The sequence below is a fragment of the Peromyscus leucopus genome, chromosome 13 (assembly GCF_004664715.2).
Source record: "Peromyscus leucopus breed LL Stock chromosome 13, UCI_PerLeu_2.1, whole genome shotgun sequence".
In the NCBI taxonomy this organism is placed as follows: domain Eukaryota; kingdom Metazoa; phylum Chordata; class Mammalia; order Rodentia; family Cricetidae; genus Peromyscus; species Peromyscus leucopus.
In genome coordinates this window covers 38323309-38342692 of record NC_051074.1, presented here as the reverse complement: position 1 = coordinate 38342692, position 19384 = coordinate 38323309, and the positions used below count along the sequence as shown (strand labels likewise).

The window sequence follows — 19384 nt, the reverse complement described above, 5'->3', positions numbered from 1 at the left end:
CCTGGATCTCACTCTGTGGACCAGGCTGGCCTCGAACTCACAGAGATCCGCCTGTCTCTGCCTCCCGAGTGCTGGGATTAAAGGTGTGAGCCACTGCTGCCCCAGCCCTGATTTGAATGAGTTACTTTAGGCATCTTCGAAACCGCTAGCTAACAAAGCAGTCCGTGCCCCACTCCCCAACTTAAGAAACAGAACATTACAGATGGGGGGGGGGAAGGGCCACACTCCCACCACCTCCCTGAGGCTGAGCAGTACTGCTGCCTAGGATGATGACCGCTTCAACAGCTCTGTCCTTCACCACGCGTCGGCATCCTGAATGGGAACTGGGAGGGCTTCTGCATGCATTGGCATTTCAATAAATGTCAGGTTGTTTTCTTGGCAACATGTCTCTTACCTTAATGGTACGTACGTCTTCGGACTCTGTGCATGTTAAGTGCTGCTTTTGATCATTTGTTTTGCTGGCTGTGTAGGTTCCCACAGTCTGGGTATGGCCTGGTTTATTTTTATATTTTGCTCTTGATATGTGGGGGGTTTCCACCGGATCACTCTGGGGAGCGCAGGGTTTTCTCCGGACTCAATGGGAAGGGAGGAGGCAGAGTCTGGTGGAGGGTCAAACCAGGGAGTGAGAATCCTTCGTGAGCTCTGGGAGCCACAGCAGGCGCGGAGCAGGAGCAAGACTCGGTCAGCCGTGGTGCATCCGGAGCCTGAGCTTTTGCCTTGGCTGTAGTTTGAACTAGAAGCCAAAGTCTAGGTGAAGGAGGTTCTTGTAGGACCTAGAGATGACCTGTCCCCTGTATGAGCCATCCAGAGTGGCAAAAGCCAGAACTGAGGAAAATCCTCATTTGAGAGAGAGAGAGAGAGAGAGAGAGAGAGAGAGAGAGAGAGAGAGAGAGAGAGAGGAGAGAGAGAACTAAAGAGAAGGGGGCCCACAGACCGTGCAGTTGTGACATGGCCAAGGCTAACGGTACCCATGGGGGAGTTGAGCTCCGTCCGCATCAGAGCCATATGAAGACGCTGTGGTGGCAGGGGAGGGGGTAGGGTGGGAGTCGGGGGTTGCACCAGGCCTGAGGAGAGTGTCCCAGCACAGCTAGGACCTCAGCCCCCCACCCCCAGCTTCTCTCAACCTGAGAGACTTGACACCCCAGGCCCCCTTCCCCTTGGGCCACGCCGCGCACGGAGCCCTGTTGCCTCCTCCTTAGCCACACCCTCTTTGCCACCATCTTCTTCCCCTGGCCACCCAGCGGCTCCGGCTCTAGCGCTTTGCCTCTGCCAAGACCTTGAGACCTCCTGACAAAACTCCTAGAACATGCCGCGGTCCCGCCCGCCCAGCCCTTGGTTCTGTACCACCCCAAACAGTTCACTACAGGCTCCGTCTCTCAGTGTCCTACTGCAGGCTAAGAGAGGAGGCTTTGGTTCTTCTGTGTAGGCTCGGGCCCATTTCCTTGTAGTGGCTCTGAGCCGGCTCCGGTTGGCTCCAGTTAGCTGGTAGTTAATGATTCATCTGTTTTCCCCGGTTAATGTGCGTGAGTTCCGATATTTTTTGGTACAACATAATTATCACCAAGGCAAGGAGCCTTTGGCTTTGTTCTGTGCTATTCCCACTGTGTCCAGCAAGCACAGTGATATGTTCCAAATAAAATAAGCCCAAGAGATTGGCCTCTGCACTCATAAAATTTTCTTCTTCTTCTTCTTCTTCTTCTTCTTCTTCTTCTTCTTCTTCTTCTTCTTCTTCTTCTTCTTCTTCTTCTTCTTCTTCTTCTTCTTCTCCTTCTCCTTCTCCTTCTCCTTCTCCTTCTCCTTCTCCTTCTCCTTCTTCTCCTCCTCCTCCTCCTCTTCCTCCTCCCCTCTCACTTCCCCTCCCCCCTCCTCTTTTTGCTTTTTCAAGACAAGGTTTCTCTTTGTAGCCCTAGCTGACCTGGATCTTGCTCCATAGACCAGGCTGGCCTTGAACTCACAGAGATCCTGCTGCCTCTGCGTCTCAATCCCATCCCCTCTGTCGGGATCAAAGGCGTGTGCCCAGCCAGGTTCTGCCCAGCCAGGTTCTGCCTTTGGTCTGTGTCACGGAATCACAGCACACACGTTAGCATTGGACAGGGAAGACAAGGACATCTCTCAGCCGCTCCCAGATGCAGGCCGCCCTGTCCTAGCGGCTAGCTGCTGGGTCGGCATCTGGCAGCATCTGGAAAGGAAGTGGCAGTTTTGGAACCCCTTCCACCATCCGGCTCTGACCGGTGGTTTCCACGTGTTCTCTCAGTGCCACTCAACCTTTACATGGTTCCTGCCAGGGCACCACCGTCCTAAGGACGAAGAGCCTTATCTGTCGGGCCACTCGACAGCAGGAGTCGGAGCTGCCGAAGCAGCGTCAGAACAGGGCTTGGGCAGGACTAATACTCCATAGAGGAGAGGGTGCTGTATTTCTTTATGTCGTTTAACTTTTCAGTCTGAAATCATTTTAGATGTGTCACAACAACCCACACAAAAAGTCCTGTCCACCTAGCCCAGCCCCCCTGGATGTTACTGTTTCGTGATCACAGTAACGCTCTCAGAAGCAATGAGTTGAGATCCACGAGAGACTGTCAACACTATCAGACCTTATTTAAATGTCGCCAGCTGTCTCCCGACGGCTCCGTTTCCCGTCCTGACTCTGAGCAAGGGTCCCACACTGTCCAGACTCCCCCAGACCTCTCTGATGCGGAGCACTGGCCAGGTGTTTTACAGCGGGTCCCTCAATCTGGGTTGGTCTGAGGTTTCTCTCATGAATAAATTATGGTTGTACATTTTGGGCATGTGACAGCCACAGAAAGGGAAGTCGTGCCTTCGTCCATGGTCAAAAATATATTGTTACTGCTGAGATAGGCATCTGTTTTCTTTTCTGTGGGTGCTGGGGCTGGATCCCAAGTGCATATGGGTGCTAGGCAAGTGCCCGGCTGCTGATGGAGCCCTCGGGCCTGACATTATCTTCCGTCATCAGTTTCAAGTGGAGTCAGCCAGGTTTCTCCAGTGACTCATTAGGATCTTGTAAGGCAGATAGTTTGAGACTATGCAGATCTCTCTCCGACCGTGCTTGGTGACTTGCCCGGTGTCCAGGGGTTAGGCTGCAAGTTAGAAGCTGCAAGTGTTTGCGTGGTGAACGAAGCCACGGTGAGAGAGAGGGAGAGAAGTCAGGGGACGCTTCTTGGAGAAGGTCCAGCGGAGGGGAGAAGGTCCCAGGTGAGAGACCTGCCCAAGAGAAGGTGTGGAGCTAGGATTGCCCGGACCCAGTGCCTTCCCACACCCAGCGCCTCCCCACACCCAGTGCCTCCCCACACCCAGCGCCTCCCCACACCCAGTGCCTCCCCACACCCAGTGCCTCCCCACACCCAGTGCCTCCTCACTATTGCTCAGGCATCCCCGCACCCCGACTGCCCTCCTTGCTGTGTGCCACCTTGAACTCAGAACATGACAGTAGGCAGCTGGCACAGGTCCACCTGAGTTCAGCCCCTTATGGAGTCTAAGAAAGGAAGAGTGTTTGCTGAGTGACCTTCAAGATAACACACCCTCTGCAGTCACCCCTACGGGACAGAAGAGGCCTGGAGGGCGGGCTATTTCACCTCTTGCCACATGCTACCAGAGGAGGCAAGGAGTGCAAGAAACTAACCTTGCTCTCTGCATGGTCCAGATGTTGCCCATCTGGCACCAACCTCTCCCACGTGCCTCAATCCGCTGTAGTGCGCCCTCTCCAGGAGGACTGCAGATGGTCAGAGGGACACTTGGGGAAGGGACTTCCTGCACTAGATCTGCAGTCTTAAAATGTCTTGAAGCTTATGTGTGTGTGTGTGTTCTTCTTTTTATGTTTCAAATTAGTTTCTTCTTCCCCCTTTCGAATTTGCATTTTCAGGTAGTAATTTTTATGCTTGGTGATTTTTTTTTTCGAGACAGGGTTTACTCTTTGTAGCTTTGGAGCCTGTCCTGGAACTCACTCTGTAGACTAGGCTAGCCTCGAACTCACAGAGGTCTGTCTGCCTCTGCCTGCCCTCCTGAACGCTGGGATTAAAAGGATGCACCACCACCCCCCAGCTATGCTTGTCAATTTTTAAAAATTATTTATTATGTATACAGCATGTATGCCTGCAGGCCAGAAGAGGGCACCAGATCTCATTACAGATGGCTGTGAGCCACCATGTGGTTGCTGGGAATTGAACTCGGGACCTCTGGAAGAGCAGCCTGTGCTCTTAACCTCTGAGACATCTCTCCAGCCCTAATTTTTTTTTAAAGGAAAGTAAAATAAATGTATGTGTCCAGCTATATGAGTTTGGGGCGGGGGGTGTTATTTCTGAACCACAGGATTCTTTTAGAATCTCTGAATCTAAGTTTCTCTCCTTGCTTCTCCAAATTCATAGCATATTTACCACCAAATAATAAAATGTACACAAGCAAAGGAGTCACTGAGGAGGAACGGGGGACGGGGGACGGGGGACAGTCCATCCCCAGCATATGAATAAAGATACACCTGTATTTTCACCACCAAGACCCACTTTCAGTGACCCTGGGTCATTCCTCAGTAGAAGTATCTAAATATGTAATCATCATCCTCAACAAGAAAAGGTCTGTGTGTCATCCAGCTGTTTAGAAATCTATAATCCTTATTCCTGCAATCTATTCACGGACATCTAGGTTGTGCTCAGTGCTCTCCTCACACCCCCTACTGGGTGTCCCTCTTGCACCAGCTCTGCTATTACAGAAGAGTACACAGAGGATTAGCAATGGGTTGATGGGAGCTCGGCGTCGAGGCTGCTCACCCCCCCCCCCTCCTTGGCCTATCCCTTATGAACATGTCCCCCGGGAGGCCTGTTTTCCTGGTCTCCTATAGCTGTGACATTTTTGATTATTCTCCATGTGTGCACTTGTGCTAGAGTCCTGGGGTAGAGATCAGAGGACAACTTAACAGAAGTTACTTCCTTCCTTCCACCATCGGGGTCCTGAGAATCAAGCTCAGTAACCGGGCTTGACCCCAAGCCCCCTTCCTGGCTAAGGCATCTTGTCGGCCAGGTCTGCTCTGTCTGCCGTTTATCCTTCCTCTGCTTTCAGCTGGTCACCTTCCCTGCTTCATTCCCTACTGTTTCCCTCCGACTGGAAGGCCCGCTTCAGGGAGTGACGACTAGCTTGTGCAGTGTACACAGCCCTTGGCCGGGAGCCGGGGATGGGTAAACGTGGTCAGAAACGTGAAAGTCTAGAGGACTAAAACCGAGTTGCAAATGAAACCAAAAATAGAGGCTATCAAAATGGGCGCACACCACAGACTGCAGGACCTCCCTTGGCATGCCAGAATGGCCAGGGCAGGTGAGAGGTGTAGAGCGGAAGTCCTGGCTCGGCTGCAGCTGACCCTTTACCACCACACCGTCCAGGACCTACTTGGTTTGTGCAAACTGTTTGCAGATAAAGCAGCGAGTATTTCTCTAAGGGGCTAGAGAGTCTGTCCTTCTTCAAACACACCTCCAGATTGAGGGTCAGCCCTCCATGCCGTCTCAACTGGTCAAGCTTAGGATGCCGTCTCTATTCTGACTGGCTTGATAGACACTCCATGCATTGGCTGCTCCCTCACCTTGTGCCTGCCCCAGCCAGTTTTCTGCACAGCAAGGGCCCAAGCCAGCTCCTTCCCATCCTGAAGGGCTAGATGCATAATTTGTACTTCCCAGTGTCAGGCAAACTCCAGGTGCAAGGTGGGGTGGTACAGACCTGTGACCCTAGCCCTTGGGAGATGATAAAGGCGGGGGAGGGGGGAGGGGGTCATGAGTTCAGGGTCATTACTGGCAACATAGCAAGTTTCAGGATAGCCTGGGCTACACAAGAATCTGTCTCAAACAAACAATAGTACCTAAATAAATAGATAATTAATTAGTTAAAACAAAGCCCCTTGTTCAAACAAAAGGGAAAATTTCTTATTCATGGTACAAAAGTAATAAGCCTGACTTGACTGTGTACTCATAATCCCAGCACTAAAGAAAGGCAAGAGGATCTTAAGTTTGAGGCCACCTTGAGCTATATAGCCAGATGATTCTGGGGAGTGGGTGGGAGAGAGAGAGAGAGAGAGAGAGAGAGAGAGAGAGAGAGAATATGAAGTGTTTCCATTCTTCCATCACTGTTTTGACTTGCAGTGTTTTCAATTTTCTATTTAATGTCATTCTAAATAAAGCCAACGTGGTGACGCCATGACTATGATCCCAGCACTTGGGGAGCAGATGTGGGAGGACCACTGCCGGTTAGCTCAAGACGTGGTGATGGTCTACAGATGGAGTTCAGTTCAGGCTGCATAGTTAGGCCCTGGCTCAATCAATCAATCAATCAATGAAAAGAGAAAGAAAGAAAAGGAAATTTTAAATAATGAGCAAGAATTTTCCATTCATTTTTATATTGTGCAATACTGGTCTTGTTTATTTGGGGTACTGAGAATAGAACACAATACTTGTACGTGCTAGGTAAGTACTCTGCCACTAAATTACATCTCCAGCCCTTTACTATTTATTTATTTGTCTTTTTTTGTTTTTAATTTGGGACAGAGATCCACCTTCAGGATATGTTTATTATATGACAAGACCTGTCTCATAAAACTAAAATATATATATATATTTTCAAATCATTAAAAATTCAAAGTAGTGTGACATCAGAGCCTTGAGCCCAAGGGGCCCTTCTGAACTGGGCCCTAGATGGCCTCACAGGTCTCTGTTTTGTTTGGAGAACTCTGGCATCCTGGTCCAGTTCCCTGAGCTGTCTATAGCTAGGATGGTAGTGGGAAAAGGATGGATGGTCAAGCCCTTCCAGCCTCACCCCTGCTTGCTCCTCTATCAGCTAAGACGCCATAGAACTCTACTTCCTTGAGCAAACCCTGCTGTCTGCTGCCCTGGGCCTCAGTCTATTGCATCCTCTACCCCAGTGGCTCTCAGAGTTGGTCTCTGGACCACCACCAGCAGCAGCAGCAGCTGAAGCGGTTAAAAATGGAAATTTCCAGGGTCGGGGACGTAGCCCAGTTGGTTTGCTTCCTGAGCATGAAGCCACGAGTTCCATCCCCAGCATCATAGGAACCAGGTGTGGTGAGCCACACCTATAATCCCAGCACTTGAGAGGTAGAGGCAGAGCCAGGAGGATCAGCATACACGGTCCTCCTTGACTACATAATGAGTTTGAGCCTCGACTGGGTTACATGAGACTAAAAAGGAAGAAAACAAACAAACAAAATGGTGTCGGCAAAGTGCTGGACTCGGGAGCTGAGGGAGTGGGATGCCGGAGATGTGGGGCATCCAGCCGTGGAAGAGGATTAATCTGACCCTACCACATCTGCCCTGCAGGTACAGCCTGTACACCCGGACCTGGCTTGGGTACCTCTTCTACCGACAGCAGCTTCGGAGGGCTCGGAATCGCTACCCCAAAGGCCATTCCAAAACTCAGCCCCGCCTCTTCAATGGTAAGCTCCGCCCCTGGCCAGCGCCCCACCCTGCTCCCCACACCCACCTCCCTGGCAACCGCCCTTCTCCTCCTCCTCCTGCTTACCCCCTCGGTGGGCTCCCCACCCCGCCCCAGCTTCTCTGTCTGCCTTTCCCAGGGGTGAAGGTGCTCCCTATACCTGTGCTCTCCGACAACTACAGCTACCTCATCATCGACACCCAAGCCGGGCTGGCTGTGGCTGTGGACCCCTCAGACCCGAGGGCTGTGCAGGTGAGGGGAGAGGGAGCAGGGGTTCCGGGAGTCACTGTGGGGACTGCCAGCTTCTCTTGCTGGACAGGGGCTGGCCCTGGTTCCCCTGACTCTGGGATATGCTCCTGCATGTGGGTGGGCGTCCTCACACAAGAACCCCCCCCCCCCCTAGAGCATGGGGAGGAGTGAATGTCTTAGGCAGAGCCAGAGGGTGCGTGTTCTGGCCGAGGACTGTGAATCCTGGCAGTTTCCACTCTGCCCCTTACCTTCTGTGTTCTCCTGGTGGGTATTCTTTTTCCGTTTTCAGTCATCTGTTTGTTTATTGTCTGGGTTTGGGAGGGGGTGTTGTCTTCTTTTCTTTCTTTTTTTCTTTTCTTTTCTTCTCTTCACCTCCCTGCCCCCCCCCCCAAGACAAGGTCTCACTAAGTTAGCCTTAGCTGGTCTGGAACTTGACATGCTGACCAGGGTGGCGATTCGCCCCTTCCTCCTCCCCAGTGCTGGGATTAAAGGCGTGTACCACCAGGCCTGGTATAACATTTTTTCAATTATATGTGCATGGGGTGTGTGTGTGTGTATGGTGTGTGTGTGTGTGTGTGTGTGTGTGTGTATGGTGTGTGTGTGTATGTGTGTGTGTGTATGGTGTGTGTATGTGTGTGTGTGTGTGTGTGTGTGTGTGTGTGTATGGTGTGTGTGTGTGTGTGTATGGTGTGTGTGTGTGTGTGTATGGTGTGTGTGTGTATGGTGTGTGTGTGTGTGTGTGTATGGTGTGTGTGTGTGTGTGTATGTGATGTGTGCGCCATGACATGCATGTGGAGGTCAGAGGACACCTGTGGTTATCTTCCCACCTTCACTGAAGGTTCGGTGACAGAATTGACCGCTGAGCCTCTCACTAGCCCCAGACTCTCTTCTTTGACCTCTGCCAGGACCTGGCCCTCTCTGTCTTTCCCTTCGTATTCATATTCATACCCCCCTCTGCCTCCTTCCGTCCCTCTTTCCTTTCCTCTGTGTGTGTGTGAGTGTGTGTGTGAGTGTGTGTGTGTGTGTGTGAGTGTGTGTAAGTGTGAGTGTGTGTGAGTGTGTGTGAGTGTGTGTGAGTGTGTGTGTGAGAGTGGTGTGTGTGTGAGTGTGTGAGTGTGTGTGTGTGAGTGTGTGTGTGAGTGTGTGTAAGTGTGAGTGTGTGAGTGTGTGTGTGAGTGTGTGTAAGTGTGAGTGTGTGTGTGTGTGTGTGTGTGTGTTGTGGTACTGGAACAGAACCCAGGACCTAGAGTTACTTCTCAACGTGAGTGTCTCGGTGTCAACTCCTGATGCCCTCTCTCTCCTCCCTGTCCCACGCCATGCTGGGCCTCTGCTCTTCCGAGGCCCCTTTGCCAGCCTCTCACCCCCTAGCCCATCTCCTGCCTTTCCTTCACCTCTCCAGTCCCAAGTAGACTTTCAGTGTGTCTCCCCCTGTGTCCCCTCCCACCCTGAGTGCCTCTTCTCTCCCTCAGGCTACCATCGAAAAGGAAAGAGTTAACTTGGTTGCCATTCTCTGCACCCACAAGCACTGGTAAGGGGCTGGGAGTCGCGGGGCATTGGCTGTGGGCAGCTTTACCTTCATAGGTTGGGCTGGCAGGCCTGGGCTCAGAGGGGACCTGGGCTCAGAGGAGACCTGGGCTCAGAGGAGACCTGGGCTCAGAGGGACCTGGGCTCAGAGGGGACCTGGGCTCAGAGGGGGTTATCAGGATGGGCGGGACCCATCTCCTCACGAAGTCCCTTAGGTACCGCCAGAGGTAGAGAGAGAGGGACTGGGTCATTTATCATGGCACTCAGAAGCGTAGAGCCTCAGAGGAGGGCTGGAATTGCTGTGTTCCATTCATGGGCATGTAGTGGGTGCCCACAGAATGATGTCTAGTGAGTTGGCAGGTGGCACAGGATGCAGAGGATGGAACGTCAGGTGGGTGTGGTCACATCCACTTGGGGGATTTGAGGATGATAACTAGAGCTGAGCGAGAGAGTCCAGAAAGGTGAGTTGGAATTGGTCATGAAAGCATGATTTAAAGCAGGAAATGGCCTGAGCAAAAGCCAGGGGGTACTTCAGGGAAGGGGGAAGTCCAAGTACAGTTGTCCTCTGGAGTCCCCTGTGCTCATCTCTGCCACCCCGCAGGGACCACAGTGGAGGGAACCGCGACCTCAGCCGGCGGCACAGGGACTGTCGTGTGTATGGGAGCCCTCAGGATGGCATCCCCTACCTCACCCAGTAAGTCCCTGACCCAAACGTGGTGGGCATCTCCTACCTCCTGCCTTCAGTCTTCCAGGGTGTCAGCAGCTGGATCTTTGGTGACACCCTACCTAGCTCTCAGACAGCCAAGTGGAACCCATGTAAAAAGACCGGCCCTGTTTGCCCCAAGATGACCCAGCCATGGCCAGAGGGGGAAGGCCGTGACCTGAGACCCTGGGCACCTGTGTCTTCACCCTGCTGTAGAAGCCGCCCCCCCCTCATAGCCACTTCAAGTCTGGGGGGTAGCCGTGGCTGGCGTGGCACAAGCTTGAATTCCCTCTTCTCTGTTGTCTTGTGCCCCAGCCCCCTGTGTCATCAAGATGTGGTGAGTGTGGGACGGCTTCAGATCCGGGCCCTGGCCACCCCTGGCCACACTCAAGGCCATCTGGTCTACCTGCTGGATGGGGAGCCCTACAAGGGTCCTTCCTGCCTCTTCTCAGGGGATCTGCTCTTCCTCTCTGGCTGTGGTGAGTTTCTGCAAAAGAGAGGCGGGGGGGGGGGGGGGGGGGAGACAAAGGCCAGAGCAGTCACCGTCCCACGTCACATTTGGAAATGTTGATTTCCAACATCCCAATGGCTGTTTAGCGGTCACCCACACTTGTGTTACCTGATGGGTTATGTTCTCAAGATTCTCACAGGGGATGGACCTGAGGGGAGGGCCCCTTAAGTAAAGACCCCATAGAGTACTGATTTCCACGGGGGTGAGACCTGTTTTCCCAAGATAGTGACCAGGAAGAAGAAGCCATGGAAAGTTGAGGATACTTAAATGAGAAGGTAGCAGCACTCTAGGTGGGTGAGGACCCCAAGTCCTAGACCGCAGAGTCCCAGAGGGCAGCCAAGTCTAAGGCTCTCTTGGTGGGAGGATCGTCTGTACCCACCAGGCCTGGACCACAGGAAGTCAGTCAGAAGACTCAACAGCCTTGCCCACCATTAGAGCCTCACACCAGCTCTCCCATAAAGAGATGCCTGGGGATAGCCAGGCAGGGCTCAGTTGAAGGACTTGTGGCTGGCCCAAGCTGCCCAATCTGGGTCCTGCCCCACCCCCTCTGTGTACCCGATAACCGTACTGTGTCACCCTTGTACACTGACCCCATGCAGGACGGACCTTTGAAGGCACGGCAGAGACCATGCTGAGCTCACTGGACACTGTATTAGACCTGGGGGATGACACGCTGCTGTGGCCTGGTGAGATGCCCCACCCTCTCCTCTAAGCTCCATGCTTTGCCTGGTAACAGGGCCCTCCCAGTCCCTCCGGTTCCCGGAGACTGGCAAGCTCAGTTTGTGGCCCAGAGGGTAACACAGCCAGTCCTCCGGGGGTGGAAGCGGACACTGACCTCCCTCCTGGAGTGTAATACCGGCTCTGTGATATCCATGCCTTTCATGCCACTGTCCCCTCCCCAGGTCAGCCCTTGGCCTCTTGGGAGCCCTGAGGACTCAGAGTCCTGGAAAGCTGTCTACTTGTTTCTGATAATTACGATCAAAGCCCAAACAGAAAAGTAGCCTTTGCTCATCTGAGAAAAACAGTAAATCTGGTCCGTGTGTACCCACTGGCCTGTATTTGATACAAGAAATCACAGATACCTTATTTAATCCACAGAACACATGCTCTCTTGTGTAACGGATACTGTATGCAGCTGTCACTTACCAGGCTCTGTTCTATACACTGGGAAAACCAGTGACATGTGGGCTTCACACACACACACACACACACACACACACACACACACACACACACAACTCTCCCCAAATCCCCCTCTCCCTCCCTACCCACCCAACTTTTTTTCTTTTTCTTTTTTTTTTTTTTTTTTTTTTCTTTTTTTTTTTTTTTTTTTTTTTTTTTTTTTGAGACAGGGTTTCTCTGTGTAGCTTTGTGCCTTTCCTGGAACTCACTTGTAGCCAGGCTGCCTCGAACTCACAGAATCCACCTGGCTCTGCCTCCCGAGTGCTGGGATTAAAGGCATGCGCCACCACCGCCCGGCCAACTTTTTTTCTTTTTCTTTTAATTTTTGCCTGGCATGTTATTCTCTTCTCCACTTGGCAAATTAAAAAACTGTGGCTTTGGGAGGTGCCAGGTCAAAAGTGAAGTCATGCCGGGCAAGGTAAGAGGCTTAACTGTGGCCTCCCAGAGCCCAGAACCGCCGCCCAAACTGCCTCTGCTCCCCACCCCGCAGCAGTGCCCGTGGTTGAAAAGCAGCTTTGGTGTTGGGGTCTCCCGAGAGCCCTGCCCTCCCCTCTGACTGCTGGGTAGCTGTGGGCCTGGGCCGTGGAGTAGGAAGGACTTATGACCTCACCACCAGTGTCTCTTTGCCTTGCCTCCTGGCCCCGCTGGCCATGGCTAGGACATGAATACGCAGAAGAGAACCTGGGCTTTGCAGGCGTGGTGGAGCCCGAGAATCTGGCCCGTGAGAGGAAGATGCAGTGGGTGCAGAGACAAAGGATGGAACGCAAGAGCACCGTGAGGCCTGGGGAGTGGGACGGGATTGGGGTGCGGGACCCGGCCACTCATCTAGCCAAAGCCTATCGGCAAGCACTTCTAAGCTCTGACCTCTTACCCTCGGAGGGTAGGGTCTAGGACAGACATCCTTGTACTGGGTCCCCTTTCCAGAGTCCACCCACCCACCCCTGTGCCTCTTGCCCTGCAGTGCCCATCCACCCTGGGAGAGGAGCGCGCCTACAACCCATTCCTGAGAACCCATTGCCTGGCACTACAGGAAGCTCTGGGGCCGGGGCCGGGCCCCACCAGTGACGACAACTACTCCCGGGCCCAGCTCCTGGAGGAGCTGCGCCGGCTGAAGGACATGCACAAGAGCAAGTGATACCCCCAGCCCAGCCCGGTCCAGGCTGTCCCCGCAGAGGGGAAGCCACCCACCGCCCACACCTCGCCATCCTCGCCATCACTAATATCACCGCCGCCGCCGCCGCCGCCGCCGCCGCCGTCACTGGTGCCCTAGGCGGCACCATCTTCCAGACTGTTCAGGGAGGGCAGAGCCCAGGCAGTGGGACCCAGAGGAGGAAGCAGCAGAAGAAGGCTTGGAGACCCCACACAACACAGCTGGGTATTTAGGGTAAGAGGAAAGTAGCGACCTGGGACATCTCTAGACTTTGCTGCCTCAGAGGGTCTGCCTCCCTCCCCCACCTGTGGACCAATAGCCAGATCATGAAGGCTGCTGCTGCTGTTGGCGTCCCCTTCCAGAGGCCGCACCCCCATTGGAGCCCTAGAACCCAGGAGAGCAGAGCACTGACCAGGCTAGGCTGGCCTCCACCTTTCCCCATCCAGGGTTGTCGGAGACGCTCACCCTGCAAACAGTGATGTAAGGTGTGGTGCCTGGGAAAGTGGTCACCACCAGGGGCGGCCAGACTCTGGGTGGCCGAGACTCTAAGCTCCACCTTACCCACCCTGCTGAGACATTGCCAGGCAGAGAGCCATTCCTAAGAACACCCAAGGGCTGGAAGCCTGGCTCTGGCCCATCCCTGACTCAGTGAACCCCCTGAAGGCTAGAGCAAAAAGTCCCTGATTGCCAAGGAATCTTCTGCCTCAGGCCAAGGAGACACAAGTCACTGGAATACAGAGCCACCCACCATGCACATCTGTCCCGGGTCTGCCACTGGCCTCTGCTCCTGCCCCGGCTCACAAGGGCCTGCCTTCCCAGGGGAGAGTGAGCTGTGGTCTTACCCGAGAGATGCTGCGTTCTCCTTTGGGCCCTTGTTCTTAGGAATTCCTGTCTGCCTTTCTGACCTCCTTAGCATCTCTTGCTTTATCCTCAACTCTTTTCTTCCTGAAGTCATTACAGGCTGATCTATCAGTCCTGGTACGCCTCTAGCTCCTTGCAGTTTGCCAAAAAAAAAAAAAAACTTGCGTCCCCACGTGATTTCCCACTGGATCCCGGGCCCCAGGCTGGCAGTGTCTAGAAAGCTGAGGTCTGGGGAGCAAGGAGCTCCAGTGAGTGGCAGCTTCCGGGACCCCAGGCCTGGGTCTACCCACTGCTCACCCCTCCTCCCGCTCTGCTTGTCCCCCGGGCCCCCGTGAGGACCGCCGTGGGTGTCTAGCAGGCACACGTGGGTTAAGCCAGGAGCCACATCTTCGTGTCAGAGCCTCCCGTCCCTTGGGCTGTGCGGTGCCCTCCGATGATGCCCCCGCCCTCAGTTTCTCTTCTCATCTGGCCTCGGCTGCCCTCTCTAGCCCCAGCCTTCGGAACCCACTCTAGCAATACCACCAGACTAGTTAGCCTTCCCCGCCCCCAGGACACACGCAGTCCCACGCCTTAGTGCCTTCGCTCACTGCTCACGCTGCTATTTCTTCAACTGGAATGCCTTCCCGCCCGTCCTCCTCCGCCTCCCGCCTCCTCTGCCTGGCAGCCGCCTCTATGAGCCTCTCACCGGCCCCTCCCCCAGGAAGGCATCCCTCACCCCTGTCTTCCAGGCTACCTCTGCACCTTGTAAATGCTTCTCTCGTGGCACTCATCACACTGTATTTTACTTGTTTACATGTTCGCCTCCCCTTCTAGACTGTGAATCCTTAAGGGCATGGACTGTATCTTATGCATCTCTGTATTCTGCGCCTAGCACGGTGCACTGGCACACAGTAGGCGCTCAATAAATGTTGAATGAATGATTTAACTCAACGACTTATCTGTGCCGCTGCATGCATGCCTAACAGCAGCAGAGAGCTCAAAGTTCCAGGTCTCAGAACTGAGGGTTACTACATGGGAAGAGCTTTGGGCAGCCTATCCATGTACCAGGCCCTGGGTTCAATCCCCAGCAGCACCAAAACAGCCCAGAAACAATGCCCTCCACACATTCCTTCCACAGCCCATGTGTTTTGGTTCAGAGTCTGCAGCGTGGGTACGCCGGTCTTTCCCTCAGCTTGAGACACACAGGACGCCACTAGCCACAGTCCAGCAGTGAAGAGCGCTTCGGGAGCACAGCCTTGGCTACAGCTTCTCTCTTTTTCTTTATTTTGGTTTTTCAAGATAGGGTCCGTGTAGCCCTGGCTGTCCTGGAACTGGCTCTGTAGACCAGGCTGACCTCAAACTCAGAGGTCCACCTGCATCTATTAAAAAACGAAAGAGCTAAAGCAGGATGTGGTGGCAGATGCCTTTAATCCCAGCACTCAGGAGGCAGAGGCAGGCGGATCTCTGTGAGTTCGAGGCCACCTGGTCTACATAGTGAGCTACATAGTGAGTTCCAGGACATCCAGGGGTGTTAAACAGAGAAACCTTGTTTCAAACAACCAAACAAAGCTGGAGTCCTGTTCTGGTCTTGCTTTATCTCATTGAATTTATCTTTTTGTGGATACTTGTTTTTAGTAAGCAAGGCTGGTTTTTAGTTCATGAAGGTAATTAAAGGTATTTCTTTTTAAGAAACATTTTTAAGTGATTTGTTTGGGGGGGTGCGGGGCGTTTACCCACCAACCCCACAGGTCCCCAGAGTTTTCTTGAGTGTGAGCAGCAGGAAATATTAGATAGAAGGATTTATTGCGGAGATAAACAGAAAATAAAGGATAGCCTCGAGGGGACTTGGAACCTTTTCCAACGCCCCGACTGTCTCTGGCCCAGGGTTTTTATAGAGACGCCAAGGGGTGGAGCAAAAGACCTCCTCCCCCAGCACAGCAAGTGCAGACCATCTCAGACACCTGCACTCAGGCCCGTGGTCCTGATCATCCTCTATGCGGAACTGCTGGGTAAAGCCACGAGGAACCCGAGAATGGGCTCCCACAGTGGGGATGTTGTTTTTTTGTTTTGGTTTGGTTTTTGGTTTTGGGGTTTTTGTTTGTTTGGTTGTTTGTTTTTGGTTTTTCATGACAGGGTTTCTCTGTGTAACTTTGGAGCCTGCCCTGGAATCTACTCTGTAGACCAGGCTGGCCTCAAACTCACAGAGATCCGCCTGCCTCTGCCTCCCCAGTGCTGGGACTAAAGGCGTGCGCCACCACCGCCCAGCAATCTGTTTATTTTTATTCTATGTGCATTGGTGTTTTGGCTGTATGTATGTCTGTGTGACAGCATCAGATCCCCTGGAACTGTAGTTACAGACTGCTTTCAGCTGCCGTGGGGTTGCTGGGAATTGAACCCTGGTCTTCTGGAAGAGCAGCTAGTGCTCTTAACCACTGAGCCATCTCTCCAGCCCAAGCAAGCACTATTTTGTTTTTCTCGAGACAGGATTTCTCAAGATATTTCTTAAAATAGGAAAACATGAGGGTTGGGGACTTAGCTCAGTGGTAGAACGCTTTCCTAGCAAGCGCAAGGCCCTGGGTTCGATTCTCAGCTCCAAAAAAAAAAAGGAAAACATGAGGTGAAGTGACCCCAGCTGTGGTAATACTCCTGTAGGTGGCCTTGTATGGTTGAAGAGCATCGCACGTTGGCACAATGCCATACCAAGCCAGGCAAGAATGGTTTTCCCTCCCTGGCAGAGGTTAGCCTCCGTCTTAGGCATGGGGTGGGCCACGGTTCTTGCCTTCCTCATGCAGACTAGCTCTGGATGGGTTTGGCTCACTGCTGTCCTAAGTGGATGAGGCCCAGGTCCGCCTTCACAGTCACTCTGGGCATTCTCAACGGAAGGAGCTTTCATTGATAGTTCTTGGGCTGGGGAAGCATTTCCATGGGCTTTGGGGATCCTCCTACCTGACTATCCACTTTGAATGATAGGCGAGCATGTACATCTGCCTCTGGTGCTTCCCGGACAATCATACCATGAGTTTTCTGTTCATCGGACAGTGGGTGACATCAGCCTTAGACCCCTGGGGATCAGTCCCCACTCTGTTCTGCTTGGCAATGTCTTGGGCGAGTAATTTCCCTGTCTTATTTTCTATAAGAGACTAAAAGAGGAACGGCATCTCCATGGCTTGGGAAGGCAACCTGAAATTGAGATACTCCAAGTCACATCATGACGATTTTAGGCACGGGCAGAGCCAGGAATTCAGAGTATCTTCATTAGGGGTCAGATGCAGGAGGATTACAGGTTTGAGGCCAGACTAGACTACATCCTGAGACCCTGTCTCATAACAGCAGTACCAAGGTGGTGGCACACACCAATAATCCCAGCACTTAGAAGACAGAGGCAGAGGAGTCAGGAGTCCAAAGCCAGCCTGGGCCACATGGTGAATTGGAGGCTCACTTGGGGTACATGGAGGTGTCTCTGGCCTACTCTGTCTCAACCAGCAACAAGAAGCAAACCAAGCCGGGCGGTGGTGGCGCACGCCTTTAATCCCAGCATTCGGGAGGCAGAGCCAGGCGGATCTCTGTGAGTTCGAGGCCAGCCTGGGCTACCAAGTGAGTTCCAGGAGAGGCGCCAAGCTGTCTCAAAAAACAAAAAACAAAACAAAACAAAAAAAAAAAAAAGAAAAAAAAAGAAGCAAACCAAGACTCTTTTCTTAAAACCACAAACAAAAATAAATAAATAAGAGGATCTTCGTTCATCTCTGCTTTCCTCTGTATTCCTTTCTGCCCTTACCTGTCTTTCTCCTTGAAGGACACAGATGGTCTCTAGAAATTTCAGTCTCACAGGCTACCAGTTCATCAAGCCTAGCAGACTCTCCTTTAGTTCCAGGAATGACGTTCTATTGGTCCATCTTGGGTCATAAGACCAAGGATGGGCTCTATCACTCCCATCATTATCACATGGAACTGGGGGCGGGGAGTCCCAAACAGCAGTGACTGACCCTACTAGAAGCAATCAATGCCCTACAACCTAAGCATAAGCTTCCATCAGCTCCCGCAAGAGGCTGTTGAGGAGCATTGGAAGGGAAAGGTACTTGCAGGCGCTTTGAAAGGGGCTGCCTCAGATTTCTGGGGCTCTTTGGAGAGAAATAGAGTCGAACACATGGACTGACCCCCAAAGGTGTTTGAATAACACACAGTTTCAAAAGTAACCAGTGAATGGTACGTTTTTGTTCATTTCTTTTCCCACATTGCAGAAATGAATGTGGAAGCCGTGTGTGTGTGTGTGTTTGTGTGTGTGTGTTGTGTGTGTGTGTGTGTGTGTGTGTGTGCATATGTGAGTGTGTGAGTGGGGTGGGGGGCTGGGACCATCTTGATTTCTGAAGCCTTGCTCACAGAGCAAAACCACTGAAATCCAGTGGAAGGCCCGGCATGGCCGAGCATACCTTCAATTCTGGCACTGGAAAGGAAGAGGCAGGTGGATGCCTATGGCCAGCCTGGATTACATAATGAATTCCAGGCCAGCCAGATCCATACAAGGGAACCTGTTTCTAAAGAAAAAAAAGAAAGAAGGAAGGAAAAACAAACTGGATGGGAACCTGATCCTGAAGGTCCATACATGCCAAGTTCAGGTCAAATGAGAGAGGGGATTTGAAGTTGGGTTGATCTGGATGCAAAGATAAGTTCTGCCTCCGATTGACTGCATGCAACCCGAGACAGGTGACTGTCACTGGGTTTTAGACTGGTTAGAACTCCACGAGATGCACAGTGTCATTGAGCCAAGGAACAATATCTCCTTCGACCAATATTGTAACAAGCACAGGGCCAGTCCATTGGGCACTACAGCAAAGTGTTCAAAACAAGAGCTTTGGCCAGTTGTGGTGGCACAGGCCTGTAATCCCAGCACTTGGGAGGCAGAGGCAGGGGGATCTCTGTGAGTTTGAGTCCAGACTTGTCTACATAACATGTTCCATGCCAGTCAGGGCTTTATAGTGAGACCGTGTCTCAAACAAACAAACAAACACAAACAGCAAGGACTCTGGAGCCCCTTGCAGGTTGGAGTCCATGTTCCTTTTGAAGAAGCTTGCTCTGAGCACTGAAATTCCACATGATCCACAACTACATGAGGCATTGTGGTCCAACCTAAGACACATGACATCCTAACTTTAAAAAGAAATTGGAGTATATTGGTGAGACCAAAAAGGAGGATTTTTTTTGTCTAACTTTACATAAATTCATATTATCAAAGCAATATGGCTTGCTTTTTTAATTTTAAATTAAAAAAATTTTAACAGGATTAATCCATGGAGTCTATTTAATGATCAAAGCAATATATTTGGGGGTAACTCACAATCACAGGAGATTTATCATAGGGTCCAGGAAAGCTGAGCTATGTAACATGCTGAACAGCTTGGTCCAAGATCTCAGTATCCAAAACCACAAGGTAGCCAAGAGAGGGCCTACATGCATCCAGGTTTTAAGGGTCTCTGGTGGCCACACTCTAGGGACAGGTACCTCAAGGTCATAGGCAGCTGTAACAGCTACAACTGCCTCTGTTAGGGACGGTGCTTCAGGGCATGGCTCAAACTGCTACTCACTACAAATATTTTTTAAAGAGGTAGTCTCGGCTCAGAAGGACAAACATGGTATGTACTCACTCATAAGTGGGTACTAGATATAAAGCAAAGGACAATCAGACTGCAACCCACAGATCCAGGGAGGCTACCTAGCTGGGGGGACCCTAGGATGACTATGGCTTATAATAAGTTTTGGTTTTGCCCAATCACTGAGCAAGCTTTAGTGAAAC

The 19384-nt window shown here is 52.2% G+C and overlaps 1 protein-coding gene across 1 annotated transcript in view; it reads left to right on the top strand.

Annotated features, from left to right (window-relative positions):
* Pnkd (PNKD metallo-beta-lactamase domain containing) overlaps positions 1-14547 on the top strand; it is a 77520-nt gene extending 62973 nt beyond the window's left edge. The window contains 8 exon segments of the mRNA XM_028893118.2: positions 7323-7438; positions 7577-7689; positions 9156-9214; positions 9812-9904; positions 10229-10392; positions 11024-11110; positions 12265-12380; positions 12568-14547. Coding sequence (XP_028748951.1) covers positions 7323-7438; positions 7577-7689; positions 9156-9214; positions 9812-9904; positions 10229-10392; positions 11024-11110; positions 12265-12380; positions 12568-12741 — 922 coding nt within the window. The 3' untranslated portion in view covers positions 12742-14547.
* Positions 14548-19384: the final 4837 nt, after the last annotated feature.